The 24,774-nt window shown below is 43.0% G+C and overlaps 1 protein-coding gene across 1 annotated transcript; it reads right to left on the reverse strand.

Moving 5' to 3' along the window:
• Positions 1 to 531: 531 nt before the first annotated feature.
• On the reverse strand, positions 532 to 24,443 carry Ccdc47 (coiled-coil domain containing 47). Its single transcript, XM_036196267.1, has 13 exons — positions 24,100 to 24,443; positions 19,992 to 20,273; positions 18,258 to 18,365; positions 17,288 to 17,462; positions 15,368 to 15,489; positions 15,100 to 15,165; positions 12,167 to 12,268; positions 11,025 to 11,135; positions 9,200 to 9,285; positions 7,412 to 7,470; positions 6,914 to 7,023; positions 6,168 to 6,335; positions 532 to 2,194 (listed from the first exon to the last, which is right to left on the reverse strand). Exons 2-13 carry the CDS (start codon positions 20,253 to 20,255, stop codon positions 2,114 to 2,116), a joined length of 1,452 nt encoding a protein of 483 aa, XP_036052160.1. The 5' UTR covers positions 20,256 to 20,273; positions 24,100 to 24,443; the 3' UTR covers positions 532 to 2,113.
• Positions 24,444 to 24,774: the final 331 nt, after the last annotated feature.

Genomic DNA, 24,774 nt, shown 5'->3' on the forward strand with positions numbered 1-24,774 from the left:
ACAGTAAGACCCTGTCTCAAAAACAAAACAAAAATAACATATGGGCCAAGGTGCTGTGTGTGTCAGTATTCTCAGCACTCAGGAGGCTGAGACAAGAGGATCATGAGTTTGACTGTGGCCAACTGGGGCTACATAGTGAGACCCTTTCTGAAGCAACATACAGGGCTTTAGAATATAAAATACTCCAAAGTGTTGAGTGGTGACTACAAAGGAATATTCAAGATTAACACTTTTAAGGGAAAACCATTTTAGTGCTAACTTTTAATGATAACAGAACTTTGTGTGTGTGTGTGTGTGTGTGTGTGTGTGTGTATTCTTTTTGTTTGTTTTGGTTTTTTGAGACAGGGTTTCTCGTGTAACAGTCCTGGCTGTCCTGGAACTCACTCTGTAGCCCAGGCTGGCCTCGAACTCATAGAGATCCGCCTGCCTCTGCCTCCCAAGTGCTGGGATTAAAGGTGTGAACCACCACCACCTGGCATGTGTGTGTATATTCTTGTAAGACAATTCCAAAAACTCAAGGAGGCAGTCCCAGATTTTGTCAACAATTTTTATTATATGTCATAGGTAGTTCATATGAATGCTTAAATTACAAAGTTAGCTGCCACAGTCCGAATGTATGGGACTTTAAGAAAGCTTATATTACTCAAAAGATAACTAAGCACATCAATTTTGATTCTAAAATGTATTTTAAAGATTTGTAAAACAATGTTAAGTCGAGTCACATGGCCTTAAGGGGATTCAATTTTGTGTTATTCTTAATAACTTAAAACTTGTGAACTGTTAAAAAGCACACACCTGCATATCCCAGTGCACACTATTTCTATTAACCTAGACAAAGCCACATGAAAAACTCCATATAATTCCCAAGGCAACAGCACACACTGTTTTCACCACAACTCACTGTTACCGCCTTAGAACACAGAAAGCATCAACAAAAACCCATCACCCAATCCCCCTCCCCCCAAAAAAACCAAAAAACAAACAACTCTCTCCCATGCCAGCAAAAATTACCTGGTACAAAGAGTGACTTAAAAAAAATGCTTTCTCAGTAAGAAGCATTTATAAAATGCAGAGATCTCAACAAGCCAATGCTTATGCAGATGGGGGGAGGGGCCTCTCCCCATGAAAGCTTCTGCCTCAAGTGGCAGACAAAACTCTGAATCATTTAAGAAAGCTCACTTTTTAAAAGCATACTTATGCATATCGATGGCTATTTGTTTCAAGAAAGTACATACCGGCCTCAACTGTGGACAAAATAGAAGCAGAGGGAGAAGAAAGGAGGCCAAGTAAGACAGAGAACAGCATCGCCTTGAAGACCCAACAGGCTCCAGCAATCAAGCAAAGCACTATGACCTCACAGAGCAGTGATCGGAGCTAGGTGAAGCAGCTCACTTTTCATGCATTTCTTACTCAGGAAAAATAAGCATACAACTACTTCAAACTCAGCACTCACACTGTCCTTAGGTCATAGTACCAGGCAAGGAGAAACTGCTCCTGAACTACCTACCCCTAGACTCTCCCATGGACTTACAGTATCCTAACACCTAGAGATTTCCTCCTATAACACTGTGGTCAGCACCGCCCACACACAACCAAATACACTGCACTATGTTCTAGGGTCTCTCTGAAAGTCATCACCACATACAGGTTCTAAATTCCACTTCTTTCACAAGTTTAATGTGACACAGGAAAACAACAAGCAATGTTTATTGTGCAATTCCAACAGGAACTCTGGGGGTCTTGGTTTAGAGTCAATCTCCACAGTTACTCCAATTGCCCAGTTTAAACAAAAAGCAACAACCCATCTAACAATTTCATGATTGTTCTTCAAACACCAAAGTAAAGCACTGATGATTCACGTCATAATTTAAAAACATTTTAAACTACATGTACTTTATACCATTCTTTTATAAAATAATCGCACTAATTTGATCATGAGGGAGGAAGTAAGTGAAAGAGCCCTTTCAGTGTATCTACAGCCTCGGCAGAACTCCAAACCAAGAGAAGGAGGGTGGACCCAGGACTTCTCAGTCACAGGGACATGTGACTTGGGGGGCCCGGCCTCGTGCTTCTCCCGTTGCCGGCGGGCGCGTGGCGCAGACCTCGGGGTGCTTCACACGGCTTTCACTTTGATTTGCTTCATTCTCATTTGCTTCTTCTCCAGCTTCTTTTGTTCTCTCCTCAGAGCGGCTTCCTGTGAAGTAGGGAGGGGGAGAAAGATCCTAATTAAGCTCTAAGCACACAATGAAAAACCGGGGCTGGAGAAGCAGCCTGGCGGTTAGAGTCATGCTGCTCTTGAGAAGAGCCAGGTTCTGGTCCAAGCACATGGCGGGCGGCTCACAACCGCCAGCTCCTCCAGCTCCAAGGGTCGATGCCTCTGATCTCCATGGGCACCAGAGGTCCACGCTCCCATACTATTATTCAAACTCCATTCTGGGGAGCAGGAGGGAGTTTGAGACAGGGTCTCTTTAGATAGCTAGCCCTGGTTATCCTGGAGCACACTGTGTAGACCAGGCTGGCCTAGAATTCATGGAGATCTGCCTACCTCTACCTCCCAAGTGCTGGGATTAAAGGTGTGGGCCTTTTATTAAAAATCTTAGTTTTGAAGATACTTACAGAAATAACTGCAAGCCAGTCATGATAACACACTCCAATCCAAGCATTTGGAAGACTAAGGCAGGAGGGATTACCCTTTGAAGCCAACCTTAGCTACATAGTTAGTTCCTGGACGATCTGTGTTATAAGATATTGTTTCAAAAGACAAGGGTTGGGGATTTAGCTCAGTAGTAGAGCACTTGCCTAGCAAACGCAAGGCCCTGGGTTCGATCCTCAGCTCCAAAAAAAAAAAAAAAAAGACAAAACATTGCAAATTCTTATGTTGGTGACTAAAAATTAACAAGAAACAAAGTAAAGATAATTAAATTTTAATTTAAACAGAAACATAACACTGCACTCAACAAGGTTTTGCATTGTGTGTGTTTCTTCTCTTTTCGACAAGGGCTCACTAAGTCACCCAAGCTGACCCTCTTTTTAAATGATAAGGTCATTTAATGGCTCATTATTTAGCCATTGCTAGCCTAGAAATGCTATGAAGACCAGGAATGGGGGCTAAAGAGATGGCTTAATGTTTAAGACTACTTGCTGCTCTTCCAGAGGATCTGAGTTTGGTTCCTAGCACCAACACCAGGTAGTGCACAACCACCTATAACTCTGTAATTCCAGCTTCAATGGAATCCCACACCCTCTTTGGGCATCTCTTACGTACACATCCACAAGCAGACACATTTATTAAAAATAAAAACAGAAGTCGGGCGGTGGTAGTGCCGCCTTTAATCCCAGCACTCGGAGGCAGAGGCAGGTAGATCTCTCTGAGTTTGAGTCCAGCATGGTCTATATATAGAGAGAATACCAGGACAGCCAGTGCTACACAGAGAAATCTTGTCTCAAACAAACAAACAAACAAACAAACAAACAAAAAAACCCACAAAAATTAATAAATTAAAAATAAAACAGAAGCTGGAGAGATGGCTCAGTGGTTAAGAGCATCTGCTACTCTTGCGGGACCCAGGTTTGGTTCCCAGCACCCATATGGCGGCTTACAACCTGGGGATCCAATGCCCTTTTCTGGCCTCTATGAGCACCAGAAAATGATGTATATATACACAGATGCATGCAAAGCACACACAAATACATCTTTAAAAAAAAAAAAACAAAAAAAAAAAAAAAAAAAAACCTTCATAAAAGCCAGAAAATAGCCGGGCATTGGTGGCGCACACCTTTAATCCCAGCACTCGGGAGGCAGAGCCAGGCAGATCTCTGTGAGTTTGAGGCCAACCTGGTCTACAAAGCTAGTTCCAGGAAAGGCACAAAACTACACAGAGAAACCCTGTCTCAAAAAACAAAACAAAACAAAACAAAACAAGCCAGAAAATAACTATAACCTTTTTGTTTGTTTGTTTGTTCGTTTTGTTTTCCGTTAAGTTTACTGGATCTTCTCAAGGTTCCCCAGGGCAGTACTATAAACTGGGTTTTTTTTGTTTTATTTTTTTTTTTTAAGAGACAGGGTTTCTCTGTGTAGTTTTGGTGCCTGTCCTGGATCTCAGTCTGTAGACCAAGCTGGCCTCGAACTCACAGAGATCCACCTGCCTCTGCCTCCCGAGTGCTGGGATTAAAGGTATGTGTCACCACCACCTGGCTTTAAACTGGTTGTTTGAAAAAAATTTCTGTAAGAAGCTTACCAACTCACTCAGGTTAAGTCCTGGGCCCCCTTCCCTTTAAGCTACTGGAGTCTCAAAAACAGAAAAAAAGAATTTCTTTCTTCACAGAAAAAATGAAAGACAATACCTACTGATTCTTAATGCAGATTTTCCATGTTTATACACCAAAAAGTCATTTTTATTTATGAAGACAGCATTAAAAACAGTGACATTTTTAGGGTGAACACAGCCATTAAGGGCTAGAGAGAGAGCTCAGATGATGGAGTGCTTGTCTCTGAAGCAAGAGGACCCAAGTACATCCCTAGAGCCTGTGTCCAGTCTGGTGTGGTGGCAGGCGCTTGTTGAGGAGAAGTGATGCTGGCCAGCCAGCCTAGCCTACTAAGTGAGTTCCAGGCCAGAGAGAGATCCTGTCCCTGGACACTACTCTCCCCGGCAAAAAAGCAGGGCTGGGAACACATCAGCAGTAAAGCACTTTCCTAGCATGTACAAGACATATAAAGATGGATAGCACCTTTCAAATTACACCTGTGTTTGTCCTTTGTACACATGTCTGTGTGCCTCTTTACCACCACCCCTGCTCTGTCCGTCCATCTCTCCAAACAAAATCAAGAAAGCACGAGAACATGAAAAAAATAAAAAACAAACCCCCAAAACCCCCACAAGGGTTTGTTTTTTACCTCATGGCATGAAAAAGAAAAGAGAAAAAAAGAAAAAGCACGAGGCACAGGAGCAGCATTAAGTTTCCTGAACACCTCTCACGACAGCATTAGTGACTGACTCCTGGCACCTACATACCCACACAGCAGCAACTCATCTTTTCTTGGCAGGAGCCTCCTTTACTCTGAAGAATGTCATTCAAACCTCAAAATTGTTCTCATTTAAACTCACGTCCTCCAGAACTTTGTTCTCTTCTTGTTTGCAAGGTTTACAGTTGGACTTTGGCATCTTATTTCAGAAAATATGAGAATATGCTGAATTTAAATGTAGCATACAATTGCCCAAGAATCTCAAGTCTGAGATACCAGTTATTCAAGACACAGAAACCAACAAAACCTGCAGAAATACTAGAATTCACTACTTCTGTATCAAACCCTAACTTTCAATGACAAGTTTATTTAAACTATAAGGTGTATATGCCAGTGTCTTTTAGTCCCTGATTTCTCTCTAATTGTTTGATCTGAAATGGGACTGTGTTGGGTGAAGAAGGTAATTCCAGGTGCACAAACTCAACTTAGTATGGCTTGGAAGAGGAGAAAGTGCCGTCAAGTGACAACATATCCCAAATGCTGACATGCGTACATTTCTACACAGGATTCTCACAGAAGACAGTATGGCATAAACAGGCATCTGGATAATTAAGATTTAGTTATTTTTATGTGCATTGGTGTCTTGCATACAGGTATGTCTGCGTGAGGGTGCCAGATCCCTTGGAACTGGAGTAACAGACAGTTGTGAGCTGCCACATGGGTGCTAGGAATTGAACCTGGGTCCTCTGGAAGAGCAGTCAGTACTCTTAACCTCTGAACCATCTCTCCAGCCCACATGTGGGTAATTAAAAACAAACAATAGTTTCAGGGAATTCTCACAAAGCCTCAGCCTTAGACAAAGATCTTCAGACAACTAAAGAACACCGAGAGAAGGGGAAATGGTCTTCCCCAGGGAACAGCACACCAACTAGTTAGCCAATACCAAACAGTCAGCCCTAAAAACATGGATATAACCAACATTACACGGACTGAACAGGTTGTGCATATACATTTAGACACACACACACACCAGCAACAACAACAACAACAAAAGAGGCCATGAATCTGAAAGAGAGCTGGGGGGAGGGGTTATGTATATAGAAAGTTTTGGAGAGAGGAAAAGGGGGAATGATACAATTATACTATAATCTCCAAACATATAAAACGGCCAAACCCAGCAGCCCCAGCCGCTGGGGTGTCTCACCTCCAGCCTGCGCTGCTTCTCGGGGTCTTCCTCATTCATGATCCGCTCTTTCTCGGCTCGCTTCTTCTCCTCACGCCGAGACTGCGCAGCCTCCTGTCTCTGCACGTGTGTCAGCTTCAGGAAGTTCTCTTCCACGCGTGCGCGGTTCTTATCAGCTTTTTGTTTACCCTTCTCCGGGAAACAAAGTTTTTGTAAGAAACCCATTTCCATCCCACAGGAGAAAACCCCACTGAGCTTTCTTTGGTAAAACTATTTCCCTTTGAGCTGGGCGATGGTGGCGCACACCTTTAACCCCAGCACTTGGGAGGCAGAGCCAGGTGGATCTCTGTGAGTTCGAGGCCATCCTGGGCTACCAAGTGAGTTCCACGACAGGCTCCAAAACTTCACCAAGAAACCCTGTCTGTCTGTCTGTCTGTCTCTCTCTCTCTCTCTTTTTTTTTTTTCCATAGCTGAGGACCGAACCCAGGGCCTTGTGCTTGCTAGGCTAGGCAAGTGCTCTACCACTGAGCTAAATCCCCAACCCCTTATTTTGTCTGTCTTTTTTTTTTTTTTTTTTTTTTTTAAGAAACCCTGTCTCAAAAACAAAAACAAACAATAAAAAACAAAAAAACAAAACCAAAAACTATTTCCCTTTGCCCTTCAAGTCAACTAGCCAAGATTCATTTGCAGTCCCTGACAGCCATTGCCCACTGGGGAAAACCAACAGTTAAAAGGTACCGGTTTGTAAGAAAGGCTTTGGGTCTTACCTCTCTGTTGAGTCGGAACTTTTTGGCTTTGTCAATAGAATAAATCACCATGTTCATCAGGGGGAGCAAAGCCTCCATATCCTTTGGGTACGTGTTACCCGAGCCAGGCACTGGAAAACAAAGCCAATTCCTACTGAGTCAATGGCAGCATTACCACTTCTGGGCTGGCAGTCTTTCTTAATGCTAACAAACTAGCTCCTTAGAGGAAGCCAGAAATCAGCAAAGAGGAAGGAGGTTGGTGATGCTGTAGTTTTAGAGCGATTATTTCAGAAGGAAAAGCAATCTCAAAAACATTCTCAGCTGGGCGGTGGTGGCGCACGCCTTTAACCCCAGCACTTGGGAGGCAGAGCCAGGTGGATCTCTGTGAGTTTGAGGCCAGCCTGGGCTACCAAGTGAGTTCCAGGAAAAGGCGCAAAGCTACACAGAGAAACCCTGTCTCGGGGGGAAAAAAATTCTCAAGGAAGCTAAGAACAGGCAGACAGGACCCAGGATACTCACCATTAAATGTAAACAGTAGTGTCCTCTTGGTGTCAGGCAGCTTTAAAGGCTGGCCCTCCCTGTCATGAAAGAGAAGTTTGGTAAGAGAAAACAAGCATACGAAAGCACTTTCCATGCATACAGCCACCCGCCTGACTCAGCTGGGCAAATGCCCGCTAATAACAGCACTGTATGTGCTCTGCATCTCTAAGCCAGCAGTGACCGAAGAGCCCGAGGCATTCACAGCCATCTAGCCCACTCTGTGCTACATCTGCACCCTCCAGGGAGGTCTCCAGTGGCAGGATATATTCCCTTTCACCCAGGGAGCCAGAAATATGCCTATATTTAAATATGAGGCCATATTTTAAATACTTTTGCTTAATTTTTTAATTTCTAAATTTGTATTTATTTTGTGTATGAGTTTTGCCTGCATGTATGTATATACGCAGTGCACATGGAAGCCAGAAACAAGTGTCAAATCTCTTGCTACTGGAGTTAGAATGGTTTTTAGACTCCATAAGGAGCTGGGAACAAGCCCTGACCCCTGCTCTTCTGCATAAGCAATACACTCTTAAGCACAAGCCAGCTCTCCAACCCCCAACTTTTGCTTTTTTTTCTTGGTCATTATTCTCTAAAAGTTAAGGTATACAGTTTAACAATTACTTAATAGCACTTACACTGTATCAGGTATTACAAGAATCCACAGATGGTTTCCTGTGAGAAAGGCTATGTATGTTACTGCAAACACATTACTTTATGTAGGAGAGACTCAAGCATCCTGAGACTTTGGTATGGCGGGGTTATCTAACCAACAATCTCTCATGGATTTGGAGCCAGCATGGTTTATAATTTTGTTCTGTGACTTCATTGCAAATTTTGATTGTCAAACAATTGACTTCTGCTCCACTCCCAACCAAAGGCTTGAGAAAGCTACAATGTAATATTTGTCCCTGGTGTTGTTACTAAGTTTAGCAAGGCCAGGATGATGCAACATCATCTCAAAGCATAAGGACCTGAGAAATCTCCACACAACTAAATCCAAAATACATTCTGTTACTGTTACTCTTATTCTGGTATTGGGAAATGAATCCCATAGCTCCCAAATGTCTGTTGTTGACAATGAGTCTCCTGGCTGGCTGAGAACTCACTATATAAATCAGGCAGGCCCAGAACTCAGAACTCCTTCTTTCCGTTCCTGCCTCTGAAAGCTGACATCAAAGACCTGTACGACCACACCTGGTCCAGAATGACTTTTAGTTATACTCAACCCCATAGCCTGTGAGAGTAGCCTGCAACTAATTATCAGGTCGGAACCCATTCTCTATCAGAAGTAGATTTAGTTATGCTTTCCAGAGACTGGCTGCAAATCCAACACAACAAATTCAAGCCCAAACCACGAACAATACTGTATACCTGAACAATACTGCTGTAAAACCAGAAACCATGGGTACTGAAGTCATTTAAAAACACACCCAGGTATTCAAAAGTGAAGTGAGACAAGGCGATAAAATATAAAATACATAGATTTGTATTTAAAGTCGTCAAACATCACAAATTTAGTTGTGGTGAAGGGTAGACTAGCTGCAATTTCTTAGCACCAGCCCTTCCTTCTGAAGGTCACTGGGTCAGTGACGCAAGCATGCTGGGTGGAGGAGGCTGCCAGTGGCTTCTCATACCACACTAGGTAGGAGGATATTCATTACCAGTTTTACTTTCCCACTTGGTAAAGAAACTGCAGAGGTACTTTGTGGTGTTCCAACATAGAACCAATAAGGATGATGAATTTTAATACTTTTATTTCATACATACTCTTGCATAATCTTTGGACCAGAGAACTGGTCTGAAAAATGGACAGATTCAATCTTGTCAGCATAGTGTGTAAGAAAGTGAACCATCTGAAAAACAAAAGAATAAAAAAAGAATATTAACTAGAGTTTGGTGCATTTCCAAGCTTTTATAGATATTTACCTTTTAATTCTTTTTTTAAAAGATTTATTTATTATTATGTATACAGAAGAGGGTGCCAGATCTCATTACAGATGGTTGTGAGCCACCATGTGGTTGACTGGGAATTGAACTCAGGACCTCTGGAAGAGAAGTCGGTACTCTTAACCTCTCAGCCATCTCTCCAGCCCCTTAATTCTTATTTTTATAAAATGTAAAATATATAAAGATATAAAATATCTTTTTCTTAAAAGAAAAAAACAAAAACAAAAACAGAATTACCTAATGAGCCATCAATTCAGCCCTTACCTTCAGCTTAAAGAAATGGTTCTTGAGCCAGGCGGTGGTGGTGCACGCCTATAATAATCCCAGCACTCGGGAGGCAGAGTCAGGCAGATCTCTGAGTTCAAGGCCAGCCTGGGCTACCAAGTGAGTTCCAGGGAAGGCGCAAAGCTACACAAAGAAACCCTGTCTCAAAAAACAAAAAAAAAAAAAAAAGAAATGGTTCTTGGCCAGCGGTGGCGCACGCCTTTAATCCCAGCACTATGGAGGCAGAGGCAGGCAGATCTCTGTGAGTTCAAGGCCAGCCTGGTCTACAGAGTGAGTTCCGGGACAGCCAGGGCTGTTACACAGAAAATCTGTCTTGAAAAACCAAAAAAACAAAAAAGGAACTGGTTCTCTGCAGCCATCCTCTGGCCTTAGCCTCTCCCATAACAGATCACAAGTACCTGCCCTGCGTGCTCACCTTTACTTAGACAAACTAAACTCATGAGTGACTACATAACACCATCAAAGGATTAAGGCTGTAATTTTAAAACAAAACAAACAACAACAACAACAAAAAACTACTAAAACACTTGAAAGTTGGCTTGGAGTGGTAGCGTACACCTTTAATTTTATCATCTGGTAGACAAAGGCAGGCATCTCTCTTTGAGCTCCAGGCTAGCCAGGGGCTACATAATGAGACTCCATCTCAAAAAAACAAAACAAAAACCTTGAAAGCTTGAAAGTCATTAGTTCTTTCACAGAACTTTTTATTTTACTGTGAGTAAGTGTGTGTGTGTGTGTGTGTGTGTGTGTGTGTGTGTGTGTGTGAGCACGGTGCACCTGGGGAAGTCAGGGAGTGCCATCTCTCTCAAAGCTGGAGTTATGGGACACTTGGCTCGTTAGGTAGATGCTGAGATACACACTAGAGTCCTTATGATTGCACAGTGCTAACTGCCAAACCGTCTGCTGGACTGACAGCTCTTGACCGGTTAGGTCAGCGTGAGGAAGGAGTACATAACTGTGACTAGTGTATGGCACCAGACAAGACCTGAGCCAGCTTCAGGGGGACTACCCTCTCAACACGAGAGCTGGCCAATGACTCATTAAAATGGTGTTGCTTTGCTACTGTTTCTAGTACAAGCAAGGGCTGTGTTTACCCAATTGATCAAAATCAGTTAGATGACTATAAGTATCACAGAAAATGTTTACCATGAATGATCTGTAGTCACAGATTACTTACCTGTTATTTCAAAAAAGTAAAATAAAATTTAGCATGTGATTTTTATTTATTTATTCTTTTGGAGACAGAGTCTCTAGCTGTACTACCTAGCCTGGTCTAGAACTCATGATCCTCTTGCCTCAACCTCTAGAGTAGCTGCCATTACAGATGTGCACTATGCACAGAATCTTTGATTGTCTTTACCTTTGTATCCATCATTCCTTCTGTGACTTCTCCCATCTCTGACAGAATGGCCAAAGAGTCTGGCAGTCCATATTTTGCTCCAGACTTAGGTTTATCACTACAAAACTCACTCTGGAAGAAAGTAAAAACATGAAGCATAGTATTTTATTATAATTTTTTTCCCCAAAAGGTTAGGTATGTATGCACTACCTATTTTGAAGTGGTACCTAACGCCTGAGTGACAGAACTGTGCTGTACTACAAAGGTGAACTTCTCTGTGATAAGGGGCAGTGCCATCAGCCCACTGGGCTTCTACCAGTTCGGTGAGGAGGAGGGTGATGAGGCTGCGCAGGGCGCGACTCCTCAAGGAGAACCCCGATTTTGAGGTTCTCCCCAGTGCTGGAGCTCCTGGACTCCATGGCCAACTGGGTAGATCACATGCAGCACAGCCTGCCTCAGGGCCGCTGTATGTGGTGAACCCAATGCAGAAGATGGAGGAGGAGGAGTTAGATAGAAGGCAGACAAGGGGGTGGAGGAGGTGGAGCAGGAGGTCGGTCCTCCTCTTCTGATTCCTCTCGGAAGATGCAGAAATCATGCACCTGTCGCCCTGGACCACCCGAATCTCCTGCAGCCTCAGCCCGCAGTACTCGGTGGTCATCGGGCGCTCCAACCTCTGGCCAGGGGCCTACGCCATTGGCAAGAAGTTTGAGAACCTCTACATTGGCTGGGGTCACAAGTACAGCCCTGAGAACTTCAACCCATCCCTGCCAGCTCCGATTTAGCAGGAGTACCCCAGAGGCCCTGAGATCATGGAAATGAGTGACCCCACGGTGGAGGAGGAGCAGGCCCTGAAGGCTGCACAGAAGCAGGCCCTGGCAGCTGCTGAGGAGGAGGGGGAGGAGAAGGAGGAGGAGGAGGAGGACCTGGAGGACTAAGGTCTCCAAGCTCTTTCCCACAGCCTTTCCCCTTAAATACAGATTGTATTTTTTCTGTTGCTTTTGTTCCCTGCCCTTGCAGGACACGGTAGGAAGGCACACAATGCTCCAAATAACGTCCCCCACAGTACAGCCGTTAAGTTACATTCATTCATCAACCTGGGCAGCTGACTCATTCAAAAACAGAGGCAGTGTTTACACACATTCGCATCGAGCAACCGGACATACCAGATCCTGCATCTCTTTCTGCAGTCGCACCAAAGCTTTGCGTGTGCCAACAGCAAACACATATGTATCCATGTCCTCATCATTCATAGTTACCTTTATTTGCTGTAAAAAGAAAACAAGACTTGTTAGGTTCTATGATGGGTAGCTTTCTAAAAGGCTCTGAAGAGTTCAGTCTTCTGCGACATACATTTTCCCCTTGAGCAGGATTCAGATATAATGGCAGAAGACTCCTAATCAGTTGATTCAAATTAACAGAAAAGGGCATTGTCTTGGGTATTACACATAATCTAGCAAGATATGAAAAATAACTGGGCCCTAGCAGAAGAAGAGAATCTTTGGGGCAAAAGTGATCATCAAGGGATGAGTTATAAAGACCTGAGGGTAACGCCCCCAGGACCTGAGTAATTCCCAGTTGGCAGATACCGAGAAAATAGGTACCTATAAATAAATACAAGAGACTGAATTCTGACAAAAATCTGAATGAGCTTGTGAAGAAGGAAACACAAGCTTGGTTCATACTGTTTTCAGCCTCACAGACCTAAGTAGAGCACCCAGCTAACCTACACGGGACCACTCATGTATTGATACTGTGAGATAATAAATAAACAGGATCCAAATGGACAGTGTGACATAAGAATTATATCTGAGGGGTAGACAGATGGCTCAATGTTAAAGGCTAGGCTCACAACCAAAAGTGTAAGAATTATATCTGGGTTTTGCCTCAGGTTCCTGGCACTAAGATAAAACCTTCAGTAAGCTTCATTATTTATTGGGAACCCCTTTCAATCAACTTGAGTTGGCACTAATGTAAGGTCTCCACACAGCTTCAGGAATGGGCCTGAACATAAGATAAAACTAATGCTGAGAGCTGGACCTTTCAGCCCTGCTCAAGGCCCTTGTGGAAAGGAGCATGGAGCTTTGCAGTACAGAAACCCTTGAACTTCATTCAGAAAGCTTCCATATTCATAAACCTTTGAATTTGTTAAAAGGGTGGCATGTTTGGAGAAGATAAAGAAGCTCCACATACCTCCTTCCCTTTTTTGACAGTGTCTTACTGTGCAGCTCTGGCCAGACTGGAACTCTCTTTGTAGACCAGGCTGGCCTGGAACTCACAGATCCACGTGCCTCTGCTTCCCGAGTGCTGGGATTAAAGGCGTGCACCACTATGCTTGGCATCCCCTCCTTTTTGTTTTTGTTTTTTAAATTGCCTATTGCTGAGTTGTGTCCTTAATAAGTCAGTAAATATAAGCAAAGGTTTTTCTTGAATTCTATGAATCATTCTACTAAATTAGTCAACCTGGAGGGAGGTGCTGGGAACCCTCAATTCATAGGTGATCAGCCAAAAGTGTACATGGTAGGGTGGCCTGGGATGTGAAATGTCCTCAGAAGTAGGGACAATGGGGGATGCCTGAATCCTTCAACCTATGGGACCTGAATCTAATTTCAAGCAGTGTCAGGACTGAATTGTTGGATCCCAGTTTGTGTCTAGAGACTCCAAGAACTGGCCATTGTTGGAAAATATCCTTTACACAAGTAAATAATTCTTAATATTCTGCATAGGAACAGGCAGTGTTATAAACCTAAGAGGTCTCATATGATGAAACATGGCTCTAGTTATACTAATTTTATGTTTTGTTTTGTTTTGTTTTTCGAGACAGGGTTTCTCTGAGTAGCTTTGGAGCCTGTCCTGGAACTCACTCTGTAGCACAGGCTGGCCTCAAACTCACAGAGATCCACCTGCCTCTGCCTCCCGAGTGCTGGAATTAAAGGCGTGCGCCACCACCGCCCGGCCTAATTGTATTTCTTAATGGTTGGGCCAAATTCTCAGTATGTGGAAGAAGGGAAATGTAGGGCTAGAGATGGATGGCTCAATGGTTAGGAGCACTTGCTGCTCTTACAGAGGACACAGATTCAGTTCTCAGTACCTTCATCACCATCTGTAACTAGTTCCACAGGGATCCAGCTCCCTTTTCTGACCTCCTTGGACACACATGTGGTACACAGACAGACATGCAGGCAACACACACATAAAAATTTTAAATCATTTTTTTAAAAAAGGCAGTGATGCTAATGTAGGGAAAGACCTGGTAAATGGCAGCTATAATAGAAAAAAGAAGAAAAGATTTCTGTTCTTCTGTATTCACAGGAAATTACAGAATCTAGAAGAAAATAATAATAATAATTAAAAAAAAAAAAAAGGCAAAACAGCAATCCTGTCTGTGGTATCTCTCTTTAGGAGAGACAGGAAACGTTTCTGACAGAGGGCACAATTTGCAGATGAATGTTAATTTAATAAATGGAAGACAGTACATCCAAAAACCTAGATTGTGATTTGAGCTCTTTCAACCAAAATGAATCTTTTGATGTTTTCAAAACAAAACAAAACAAAAAAGGGACCTAAAACAAAATAAACTTTGAGAAGAAACCTAGTGTTTTGTCAAAGACACAGTATTCCTGGGGCTGCTGAGATGAGACAGCTTAAAATGTGCTGCTCGTAATGCAAGCCTGAAGGCCTGAATTTGATCACCAGACCCCAGGATGTAAGGAGAGAACTGACTCCCAAAGCTGTCCTCTGACCTCCGCCCATGTACCATGGTATGCATGTACCCGCATTTACACAAATAGATAAGTTTTAAAAATCAAGCAAAGGTATACACAAGCAGAACCAGGTACCAGGGCACACTATATGGGCAACTGTTCTCTCTAGTCAGGATAACCCAGCGGTTACAAGCGGTGACAGCAGACATTGTCTCCTTCCCTGAAAAGAGCAAGTGGAGGCCTCCCGACATGTGAACCCTGACCTGCTAGGATGGAAAAGCACACATTTTCTGCCATGGACACAAATTGCCAGGAGTTCCAAACAGAATCCAAACAGACATGGAATAGCTAAGAAAATAACTCAGTTTACACCAAGAAAAGAGCAGGAAACATACCACTTGATCACTCACTGGCCTCATCATCCGGGCCAGGACATTAAGTAAGTCTTGTCTTTTAAGGAACTGAAAAAAATGAGAGAATTGAGTCAATACCTTATAGAAGGGCCTTGGAGGGACTCAAATGCTGCTTTTGCCAACGACTAGAAATATAATACTCAGACCTTATTTTAAATCAAACAAGAAGGAACGAAGCACTAAATTTATATTAGCAGTCACATTAAAAAAATTAAGGAAAAATACATGTGGGACCAGGTTCCCTACTTACCCTCAGCTGGATGAGCATGCCTTCACAGCACACTCGACCAGAACACCACAGGTTATAGATGTGTTCATTCTCCTGATTCAACTTTCCTGTGCTTGTGGCTTCTTTGTTAGTCCCATCATCCCCTAGGAGTAAAAGCACTGAATCTGATTCCCTGGACCTTTGGATCACTTTAGATAGCAACGCTTTGCTATCTCAGAGAATCTCCTCTGAGAGGGATTGAAGGACCAGCACTGTGACTTTTACTTCAGGGTTAGTCTAAAGGGCTCACGCCTCAATGGATCTGATGTATAAATTTACCATCTGCTTCTTCACACATTAATTCATCTAGTCTTGAAGACATATTCAGTGTCATCTCTCAGCCAACCATCTTCATAACAAGGTTTGTATATAAGGGCCTGGATTTTCTGTATGAGCTTCATTAATTCCAATTACTTCTGACAGAGTAGAGTTCAATGGCAGTTTCCACACATTCCAAATCACCAAAATCATTATTTTATTTCAATTTTACACCAACTTCAGGAAGACTACAGCAAAACAACTCCCGAAGTTTCCTGTGCAAAGTTACCATTTGCACTGCTCCACCACTTTACGTTGCTATCCATTCATGTTTCTCTGTGACTTTATGCAGAGAGCTGAGAGAATGGTCTCTGCCATCGCTACCAGCGCACAGCAGGCACCGAGACGGTGGGCGTCAAGGACACTGGTTCTCTGCCCTCTGCTGGGCCAGGTGTGCTGGGCTGCTGAGGGCTGCTGCAGAGGCTAGTAGAGGTGGGACTTCTTTTTACTTTTAAAACTCTTTACTGTCTCCATAAAAAAGTTATGGACTCTGGCATGAAGAAGAGGGAGGGCAGTGAGCCAAAGAATGCTTCCCCAGAACCCCCATCCAATTCCCTGATCAAAAACACCCTAAAAACTATGCAACAGGGAAGAGAGCATCCAGTAAACAGGTAGAGAGTTCTAAAAATATGGTTGCAATTTAACCCCTTAGATAAGCTTTAACATTAGTTTCCTTATTACAAGAACAAAAGCTATATCCCATTAACAGTGTTGCAACAACAAACAGCAATTAAAAATTGTGTGACAAAAAAAAAAAAAAAAAAAAAAGGTGAGGCCTAACTTAATAGTGCATGGCTTTAATTCCAGCACTCGGGAGGCAGAGGCAGGAGAATCTCTGTGAGTTTGTGAGTTTGAGGCCAGCCTGGGCTACAAGGCAGTCCAAGCCTGGTCAGAGCTACATAATGGACCAGCAAGATGGCTCAGGTGGTGAAGGTACTGGTTACCAAGTCTGATGACTTGAATTCAGGAGCCACATGTGGAAAAAGAGAACTGATTCTCACAAGTTTTTTCCCTGCTTTCCTCTGTCGCAAGCATTCCTGTCCACTTCCAATAAATAAAGTACATACTAAAATGTGCATAAACAGTAGCAGATGGAAGGGAGCTTATTACTAAGGAGAAATAAAGTGCTAAGTGAATGTGAAGAGAGTTTAACTTCATAGTCCACGCTACACAGCTAGCTACTCTACAAACTTCATGTATATCTCATCTGTGAAAGTAAAATCAAAGTACCTAGAACTTAAGGAATTATGAGGGATTTCCCTGTTCTAAAACGCCAACTGAAATTATTTATCAAACTACCTAAAATGACAAGGTTTCTTGTTTCAACCAGAATTTTAACATCTTTTTACACTGACTGTATTCAAAGCTATTTAGCAATTTTACTACTGACTAATGAAAAATGATGAGCTTATATATTTAATTTTTTTATATATAAAACCCAGCCAAATGGGATTCTTGGGAGAAAACAAACTCATTGTAGTCAGCAGTCTGTGAAAGCATTTAGATATTTCTGCTGAGAGAACAAATGGTTCTTACCAGCCTGTTTCCACGCAGACCGCTGGCCTCATAATCATCTTAACTTACCCACTAAGGTAAAATTGCTCTCCAAAAGTTCTCTATGAGAGTTAAACCAGGCCTGCGCAAGTCGGCTGTTTTTATTCTTCCCAATGATGTAGTTCATGATATAGGCAAGCAGACCAGTCACCATCAGGATCTCTAGATAATAACTCTCCCAGCTGTTCTGGAGGTGTGCAGGGACCTTAAGAAAGAAAAAAATCCCATTTAATCTTGGCTGAGACTGAACATGGAGTCTAAATAATGGATGAAAAAAAAATGAGAAAGCCCACAGACATTAGTGGATACTTTATATTACTGTCACTGGAAAAAAAAGTTATACTTTAGTGGCTGGAGAGAAGACTCGATGTTAGGAGCACTGGCTGCTCTTGCAGAGGACACAGGTTTGGTTCCCAGCACCCACATGGTAACTTATAACCATCACTATTCCAGTTCCAGGGGACCTGATGCTGCCTCTGGCCTCCAAGGGCAATAGGCATGCACATGATGCACTTAACATGTAGACAAAACCCTACCACACATAAAAATCTTTTAAACAACAACAAAGTTACACTTCAAAAACTATGCCTATTTTGATCTTCTAGGTCAGCTTTTTATTTATTTTGTTTTGGTGTGTTCTTAGCCCTAGCTGTCCTAGAACTTGATTTGCCCACCAGAGAACTGGGAACTCAGGGATCCGCCTGCCTATGCTTCCAGAGTGCGGGGCCAAAGGCGTGCGCTGTTGTCAACACCACCTGGCTCCAGGTCAGTCACTTTCCAGAGCATGTCCAATGTCGTCCGCTTATATGACTTGAATTAAGTAAAAGTGGGAGGCTAGACCACAGCTTGGGATTGCTTCATAGCAAGGGATGCTCATCAGAATTCATGTGAAGCTCTTTATTAGACTGCACCATTATTTCAATACCCACCATATGTCATGGATTACAGTTATGGGAATGATTTATTGCTTAGTTTGGAATTTGGAATCTTATATACTTACATCAACAATTGTTATTGGGTCTTTGTTTTTGCTAGAAGAGGTATCTGGTTTGTCTTCATAACCTTCAAATTCTTCATCATCATATGGCTCACTTTCAGTATCTCCCTCCTATAAAAACAAAACAGTCATGTTTTCGAATGGCCCCAGCAGTTGTGTCTCACTTTGTGTGTAACGTTTGTGAAGGAAAACATAACTAGTAGGCAACAAGTACAGAACACAGAGATATAAAATGCTTTTAGCAAAATAGCAAACTTTGAGGCATAAGAAAAGTAAGTTTCAGAAAACTAACATGTCTGGTAATATTTAGTAACACATTTCATATTTGAAATTTGGTAAGAGAGCTGGGTGTGGTGGTAAGTGCACTTAATCCCAGCACTTGGGAAGCAGGTGGATTTCTGTGATTTTTGAGGCCATCCTGGTCTACATAGCAAGTTCAAGGGCAGTCAGGTCTATATAGTAAAACCCTGCCTCCAAAAAAAAAAAAAAAAAAAAAAGAAAAAGAAAGAAAAAGAAAAAATTTTTCTCATAGAATAAACCTTGTCCCTGTTTTCTCACTACTTCTTACTACACATAAAACAACAACAACAACAACAACTATGTGGAGGGGCTGGAGAGATGGCTCAGAGGTGAAGAGCACTGGCTGCTCTTCCAGAGGTCCTGAGTTCAATTCCCAGCAACCACATGGTGGCTCACAACCACCTGTAATGAGATCTGGTGCCCTCTTCTGACCTGCAGTCATACATGCTGTATACATAATAAATTAAAAAACAAAAAACAATGTGGATAATGAGTATGTTAATTAGCTTGATTGTATTAATTCAATTCTTCAACGTATACACATAGTAAAATATGGTAAAAAGAAAAACAAAACACAAGTAAGATCTTCTCTCAAAAATAAACAAAATGAGATACTATACAGCATGAATAAATAATTTGTTATAAACTTCAAAAATGAGAAGGAAAAAAACAAAAAGAATGATGCCACTTACTTAGAACCCAAAGTTCTAAATTCTCATTTATATGTCCTCAGTTTAGATCTTATCTACTACAGTAACTACAGAACACACAATGCTTCATCAAGGTAGGAACACACCACAAAATCTTTAAAAGAGCTTAGCTGGGTAGTGATGGTGCACACCTTTGATCATAGCACTAGGGTGGCAGAGACAAGACACAGAGAGAAAAAACTAGAAGAGCTCCAACTGAACAAAAATGAAGATTCCAGACAGCAAAAGTCTCCCTATTTTTAAGTTTTTGTTTGAGAAAAGCACTAATACATTTTTCCATCTCCCTATATTTGGGTTTTTGTTTGAGAAAAGCACTAATAAATTTTTTCATGCTCTGGATTTTCCAGTAAATCACTAAGCACCCTGTTTGGTGGAACTAGAGAAACTTCTCATAAATGAAGAGCACTGGCTGCCCTTGCAGAGGACCAGGATTTGGTTCCCAGAACCCACATGGCTGTTTAGGTCCAAAGGATCCACTTCTCTCCTCCTGCCTTCAGGGGGACCAGGCGTGCACAGTACACTTATATGCAATGCAGGCATAACATTCAGACACATACAATTAAAATAAATCCACCTGATGAGGCAGGTGGATCTCTGTAAATTCAAGGCCAGCCTGGTCTACAGAGTGAGTTCTAGGACAGCCAGGACTATATAGAGAAACCTCTTCTGGAAAAACCAAATAAATAAATAAATGAACAAATAAATCAGTCTTAAACAAAAACCCTACCTGGGTATCTGCATCTTCAAAATCTCCTTCTTGGTTTTCATCCTGCCCTTCCAACTCCACAGTGGTCTCATCTTCATCATCTTCCGTGCTTATCACTCGCTGAGGAGATTCCGTACCAGAATCTTCCATGACATCCTCAAACTCAGCGAAGTCATTGTCATCATACTCTACTATGTCTTCCTCATCCTCGAAATCATCAAACTTGGCTTCAGAGACACGCCCAAACACCAAAAGGACCACACAGAGAGCATGGAAGGCTTTCATTGTGTCTTCAAAAGTAAGCTGTGAGAGACAGAAAGTGTGTGTGCTAAGTGAACTGCCATTCCACATACATGATTAACATACTTTGTAAATGGTTCGAAATCTACAAACCAGCTAGGTGTGCTGGTACCTACTTGTAATCCCAGTACTTAGGTGGTAGAAAGAGGATCAGAAGTCCATGGCCAGCCTTGGACCTACCTACAGGCCAGACCAACCTACAGGCTGACCCTTAATTAAAATTAAAAAAAAAAAAAAAAAAAAAAAAATCACCGAGAAGCGGAAGTGGTGGTACATGTCTTTAATCCCAGCACTCAGCAGGCAGAGGCAGTTGGATCTCTGAGTTCAAGGCCAGCCTGGTCTACAGAACAAGTTCCAGAACAGCCTAAACTGTTACAGAGAAACCCTGTCTTAAAGAACAACAACAGAGAAACCCTGTCTTAAAGAACAACAACAAAAAAAAATAAAAATAAAAAACAAAAAACCCAACCTCACAAATGCCTCCTGAGTTTCTCTTTTTCAATTTTGTTTGTTTGTTTGTTTGTTTGTTTGTTTTTTGAGACAGTAGTTTTGGTGCCTGTCCTGGATCTCGCTCTATAGACCAGGCTGGCCTTGAAGTCACAGAGATCCGCCTGCCTCTGCCTCCAGAGTGCTGGGATTAAAGGTGTGAGCCACAGCCACCCGGCTCTCAATATTCTTGGATTCAGAAAATACTATGTTAAAAAAAAAAAAAAATGAGGTGAGGCCATTGATATGTGGAGGTGGGGGTTGGGGTTGGGGAGTGTCTATCCAGATTCTGTCAGCAGTTATCTGTTAAAATGTGTACAAGTTATTGATTTCTTTAGGTTTGAGTATCCAAAATCCTTTTTCTGTTCTTATATTCCATTTTCCCCCAAAAAAGTATTTTTGAGAGACTATTAAGACCTTTCTAAAAGAAATAAGGAGTTCAGAGGAGTAATAAGATATAACTATTCTTTTTTTGTTTTGTTTGTTTTTCGAGACAAGGTTTCACTGTGTAGCTTTGGAGCCTGTCCTAGAACTCACTCTGTAGCCCAGGCTGGCCTTGAACTCACAGAGATCCGTCTGCCTCTGCCTCCCAAGTGCTGGGATTAAAGGTGTGCAAAGGAGTGCACCACCACCGCCCGGCAAGATACAACTATTTATATAAATGGTTACAAAATAATCCATGGATTAAAAAACACTAGGACTGAGATGAAGCTTGGTAGTATAGTGCTTGTAGACATTCTTCTGACATACATAAAGCTATTGGCATCAACCTCAGCACTAAAAAAGAAAGCCATTTACCTACAGATTGGTGTGTTTGTATGTTTGCCCTGAAGACATGCTCTCCTGGATAAACATCACTATGATCATCACAAGTGTGAATACTTAAATAAAAAAAGAAGATGCAATGGAGATATTAATCAATACAACTACTAAGTGACCAAATGGGCTCATCCAAAGAGTATTAATTTTGCATGAAATCTCAGAAGACAACACAAAAAAATTCAACCAATAAAATCATTTATACTATGTTTTCAATTCTGCACCATCATCTAAACACCAGCTGTATCTTTAGTTATGTAAAAAGAAAAACCAAAACCAAACCAAAACCAACAAACAAAATCTTTTGTTGTTGTTGTTGTGTCCCGTCCCCCGTCCCGTCCCCCACCCCCCACAGGGTTTCTCTGTGTAGCTTTGTACCTTTCCTGGAAATCACTTTGTAGCTCAGGTGGGCCTTGAACTCACAGAGATCCATCCGCCTGGCTCTGCCTCCCAAGTACCGGGATTAAAGGTGTGCGCCACTGGCAACAAAATCTATTTTTAAGCATAGACATTCAGTCTAAAAGATGGATACGTGTGAGAGTATTACTGACAGGGCACTGATGGATATGTCTGACCATATTAGTAGTGATGATTAAACTATGGGTGTAACATCCAAACCCTATTGTCTTGTTACAAAAGGGCTGGGCTGATGAGACCGCTTGGTGGGTAAAGGCACTTGCCAACAAGCCTAAGGCCCTGAGTTTTACCCTTGGGCTCCACATGGTAGAAGGGCAGAACCAAGTCTCGTATGTTGTGTTCTGACGTCTATGTTCACACAGTGGTATACCTCCCTGCTTTTCTCACCCAAATGAATGAATGAGTGTAATTTTAAAATATTACAAGGGAAGCTGGGTATGTAACTTGGTTGGTAGAGTACCTGGGATGATACTAGCACCATATAGAATTGGGTGTGGTGGCACACTCCAAAAATCTGAACACTTGGGAGTCTGAGACAGGGGAATCAAAGTTCAAGGGCATTCTCCTCTTCAGTGTTCCTAGTCTGTCCAGGCTTCATGAGACCCTGTCTCAAAAACTCCAGAGGGCTGGTAGGACAGGGTGCATGCCTTTAATCCCAGTACTCAGGAGTCAGAGACAGGCAGATGCCCCAGTTCAAGGCCAGCCAGGACTACATAGTTAGATCCTATATTTAAAAAAAGAAAGAAAAAGAGCAGCAGGGGGTAGTGACTCAATCCTCTAACTCCAGCACCAGACTACCCAGAGTTCCGCCAACCTGCCCTACCTTCTATAGTGAGTTTTAAACCAGCCTGCAAGAGTGAGACACTGTCTCAAAACACAAAGCTTCTGCTTTAGTGTTCCCCTTTTCAAGTAGAAGTAACTACTTATCATCATCAGCTTGATTAACAGACTCCCAAAAGGTTTGGTCATTTCAAGCTGAATCTATACTCGGGTTGTGCACAAAACAGAAGTACTTCTTTTCTTTTCTTTTTTTCTTTCTTTCTTTCTTTTTTTTTTCTTTTGTTTGTTTTTTTGTTTTGCTATTTTTCAAGACAGGATTTCTCTGTTTAATCCTGGCTGTCTCAGAACTCACTTTGTAGACCAGGCTGGCCTAGAACCCAGAGATCCACCTGCCTCTGCCTCCCTGGGATAAGCGCTGGGATTAAAGGTGGGCACCGCCGCCGCCGCCGCCGCCGCCGCCGCCGCCGCCGCCGCCGCCGCCGCCGCCGCCGCCGCCGCCGCCGCCGCCTGGCTTCACACAAGTATTTCTAGTGCAATTCATAGAACCAGGCTCCCTCAGGGTTATTTAAGTTAAAATTATTCAAGGCATTTGTGCACTGGCTTCCCTTCTAATAAGACTCAGATGCACAACTCTCTGCCAGGTCACCCAGCCTCTAGGACTTCTGAAGCAGAAAACACAAGAATCCAGGCCATGCACAAGCATTAACATGCTTCTGATTATCTTGGGCAAGCTCCCTCAGTAGACTTTCAACCACTTGACTCCAGACTTAAAAAACGAGCCGGTGAAGCAATCGTTGCACGTCCTTTCGGGTCTTTATGGCATTAGTCAAAACGATGAAGTTTCTAGAAACGATGTAGACATTCCCGTCTCCTTAACAAAGCATTGGCTACAAACAAGTTGAATGTTAGAAGCCTTCAGCTGAGGTCGACTCCAGAAGTGGCTGCATCTGCCAAACCTCTCGGGTCTGGTCCTACCTCCACCACCATGGAGAAGCCCAGTGAGTATGCTCCATTCTTCCGCTGCACACCAGAAATTTTCTCAGATTTTGTTCCGCTGATTTGGAATTTGCTCAAAGCCACTCATAAGACCCCAAGCCCTCAAAAGTCCAACAGCAAAGTGGACCAGAAAAGGATGGACAGAAGTTTAATCAATTTTTTTTTTTAAATTCGGGAGAGATAAGTTGCAAGGATTGATGCATGTCACCACCAGCCATACATAAAGGGTTGGTTAGGTGAGAAACAGTACCTAGTTCTGCGGCCACGCAACTTAGTCACCGCCCGGCCTGGCTCGGCCACACCGACTAGCACGTCAAGGCCCGCTACCTACCTGCACCCGAGGCTGCAACCCGGCCCGGGGCTTCTGAGGCCACCACCTCCACCCAGCCTGCCTGTGTCTGGCCTCCGCCTTCCGGTCGCGAAGATTTTTGCGGACCGCGATGTCCCTGGGACACAGCCCAGAACAGGTAGCTCACTCAGTGAGGGCACCCTGCACTTCACGTAGCTTCAGCCGTCCGTTACGTAGAATGCGTACGGCTGGTCTGCGCCTGCGCGCGGCGTGGGGGCCGGGCGCGGCCTTAAGGACAGCGCACGGCGAGGTTGGGCTGCTGGGAAAATTACGTAACCTTCGCCGCCCCGGGGCCTAGAAGTGCTCTGTCGGAGGCTGGGTTTCTCCTAGGGTTCCGTCAGGGTGACGTCACTTTGATCCGGTGCTCCGGAAGCTAAAGGTGGCCATACTCTACGGGGCCATGTGGTCAGAGGCGTGAAGGGAAATGTAGCCAGGGACAGGAGCTAAGGGAGGGTCGACGTTCTTATGTAAATAAAATTTCGGGTCAACTTCCTTTGATCTTGGATTTTTTTTTTTGAGCAGTTCCTTGTCACTTCCGTTCTTTTCATCCCAGATCTATTTTTTTTTTTTCTCCCAAGACAGGGTTTCTCTGTGTAGCTGGAGCCTGTCCTGGAACTCGCTCTGCAGCCCAGGCTAGCCTGGAACCCATAGAGATCC

This window comes from Onychomys torridus, chromosome 8 (genome assembly GCF_903995425.1).
Source record: "Onychomys torridus chromosome 8, mOncTor1.1, whole genome shotgun sequence".
NCBI classification, from domain to species: domain Eukaryota; kingdom Metazoa; phylum Chordata; class Mammalia; order Rodentia; family Cricetidae; genus Onychomys; species Onychomys torridus.